General features: G+C 53.3%; 1 protein-coding gene across 1 annotated transcript; it reads left to right on the top strand.

Moving 5' to 3' along the window:
• The first annotated feature begins 500 nt into the window (after positions 1 to 500).
• LOC136524127 (cytokinin dehydrogenase 10-like) lies at positions 501 to 2280 on the top strand. Its single transcript, XM_066517594.1, is given in 4 exon segments — positions 501 to 1131; positions 1263 to 1468; positions 1470 to 2171; positions 2173 to 2280. Coding segments are annotated over 4 exon segments (1647 nt in total).
• The last annotated feature ends 388 nt before the right edge of the window (positions 2281 to 2668 follow it).

The following is a 2668-nucleotide window of genomic DNA, read 5'->3' as shown; positions in this document are numbered from 1 at the left end:
ATTTTGGAAGCTTGAAACTTCTGAAGAAAATAATTTTTATTGTTCATACTTTTCAAACAAGTTGACTAGGACATTTGGTTTGAAGCCACGCTTAATGATATCCCATGAAAGTTTGCTTCCAACATCCAAACATCCATTTCCTATATGTACCTCATGCTTCATATAATATATTTGGACCTTGGTGCCCTCTTATTAATTAGTTGAAGGCCCGCAGAAGTCAAGAATGTATCATGATTTTGTATTGACCCACTCACCATCGAGGTCTCCTGAAGAGTCAAAACTAAGGGGCATTGACCAAGTTTTAGTTTTAGCATTTTTGTTTTGGAGGATGTCAACCCTCTGCATTTTCAAAGCGAGAACTAATTAACTGAACTAGAACACTCTAACTCTTCAACTATAAATGTGTAGGGCTCCATGACATTAGGACACACACACAAGGATCTCTAATGCAATTAGCAAACTCCAGCCACCCAGCTTCCGTTCCAACTCTTTGCAACAACATGTCTGCAAGGGCTTATCTAGCTTCATTTCTCATTGTCACCACCAGCGTTTTCCTCTCCACCACCAGCCATTTACATACGCTTGCCACAGCCGGTGCCTTCCCAGATGATGATGATATCTTTGCCGTAGACATTGTGTCAAAAATCCGCACGGACCGCAACTCAACCATCAAGGCATCGATGGACTTTGGCCACATTGTGGAAGCTATCCCAAACGGGGTACTCCATCCGACCTCACCCAACGACATTGCCGCCCTAATCCGGCTCTCACTCTCCCAGCCAAAGCCCTTCACAGTGGCACCACGCGGGCAAGGGCACTCTGCTCGAGGGCAAGCCCTCGCCCCAGGCGGGGTTGTCGTTGACATGCGCTCGCTCAACGATCACCACCGTGTTGTTGGTCGCTGCTGCCGCATGAATGTGTCTGCCCACGAGCTGTGGGTAGACGTCGGCGGCGAGCAGCTGTGGATCGACGTCCTCCACACTACGCTCGAGCACGGCCTCGCGCCCCGCGTCTGGACCGACTACCTCCACATCACTGTCGGCGGCACACTTTCCAACGGCGGCATCGGCGGCCAGGCGTTCCGGCACGGGCCGCAGATCTCCAACGTGCACGAGCTTGACGTGGTAACAGGTACACGTCTCTTGCTGGCCATGTATATATACATAAATCTCAGAGCTAACCAGTGCACAATGTTTGATGGGTCTGTGTTTTCTTGTTGATTCATTTATATGACAATTAACTAACGAACAAGCTGGTTGCAGGCACGGGCGAAATGATCAGCTGTTCGCCGGACAAGAACTCGGACCTGTTCTTTGCAGCACTGGGTGGGCTGGGTCAATTTGGGGTCATAACCCGGGCCCGGATCGCGCTTGAACGCGCTCCGAAACGGGTTCTTTGGGTCCGACTCGCCTACTCAGATGTACAATCGTTCACCAGTGACCAGGAACTGCTCATCTCGAAACGGTCTGCTGGCGGATCCTGGTGGTTTCGACTACATTGAGGGCCAAGTCCAGCTGAACCGGACCCTCACCGAGGGCCGGAGGTCGTCTTCCTTCTTCGCACCCTCAGAACTCGACCAGCTTGCCAACCTCGCCATAGGGACCGGGTCTGCAGCAATCTACTACATCGAGGGTGCAATGTACTATCATGACGATACTGCCTCCTCATCCTCTGTAAAACTTGAGACACTACTGGAAGAGCTGAGCTTCGTCCCGGGGCATGCGTTCGTCAGAGACGTGTCCTACGTGGATTTTCTCGACCGAGTCGGCCGGGACGAGCAGAAGCTGCGGTCGGCCGGCGTCTGGGACGTGCCGCACCCATGGCTGAACCTCTTCGTCCCGAGGTCGCGCATCGTGGACTTCGACGCCGGCGTGTTCAAGAGCATCCTCAAGGACACCAAGCCCGTGGGTCTCGTTCTCATGTACCCCATGAACAAGGACAGGTGGGACGACAGGATGACGACGGCCACGCCGGACGAGGACGTGTTCTACGCCGTCGGGCTGCTGCGGTCCGCGGTGGCCGCCGGCGACCTGGAGCAGCTGGAGAGGGAGAACGCCGCCATCCTGGAGTTCTGCCACCGGGAGGGCATAGGGTGCAAGCAGTACCTGCCGAGCCACGCGTCGCGGGACGGCTGGAGGCGGCATTTCGGCGAGAAATGGAGCAGGTTCGCCTGCGCTGAAGCGCAAGTACGACCCGCGCGCGATTCTGTCGCCGGGGCAGGGGATCTTCTCCGCCGCCGGTGCCGGCTTGGCCGACCAAGCCGGCTCTGATTCTCTGTAGAGGAACGTCGTTGCCTTTCCCGTTTCTAGCTTGGCCTGCATGCATGCATGTTGTGTGGAGCAAGAGCAAGCAGGAGGCGACGGGTCGGTCGGTCGGAGGTGCTTGCACGTATACGACAGTGTTAGTGGTCAGCAGGTGTGTGTGTGTGTGTGTTTAGAGAATCAGAAATTTGGATCTGGTTGATACCATATCCATGGAAAGGCGACGTGATGAATTTGTTATTAGTTTGGTTGACTCTTTTTTCTATTAGGAGCCATAGGAAGTTTGTGGTGAGATGCTGATCCGGAGATGCGTTCCTAGCTAGTTTGATTTGTAATATGGTTTATTCTTTAGTTGCTTGTTCGTTTACTTTTAGGATGGGTTTATGTACATGTATCTCTCCGTGGAA

Source organism: Miscanthus floridulus, chromosome 18, assembly GCF_019320115.1.
Source record: "Miscanthus floridulus cultivar M001 chromosome 18, ASM1932011v1, whole genome shotgun sequence".
NCBI lineage: Eukaryota > Viridiplantae > Streptophyta > Magnoliopsida > Poales > Poaceae > Miscanthus > Miscanthus floridulus.
This window is presented reverse-complemented; position numbering and strand designations above follow the sequence as displayed.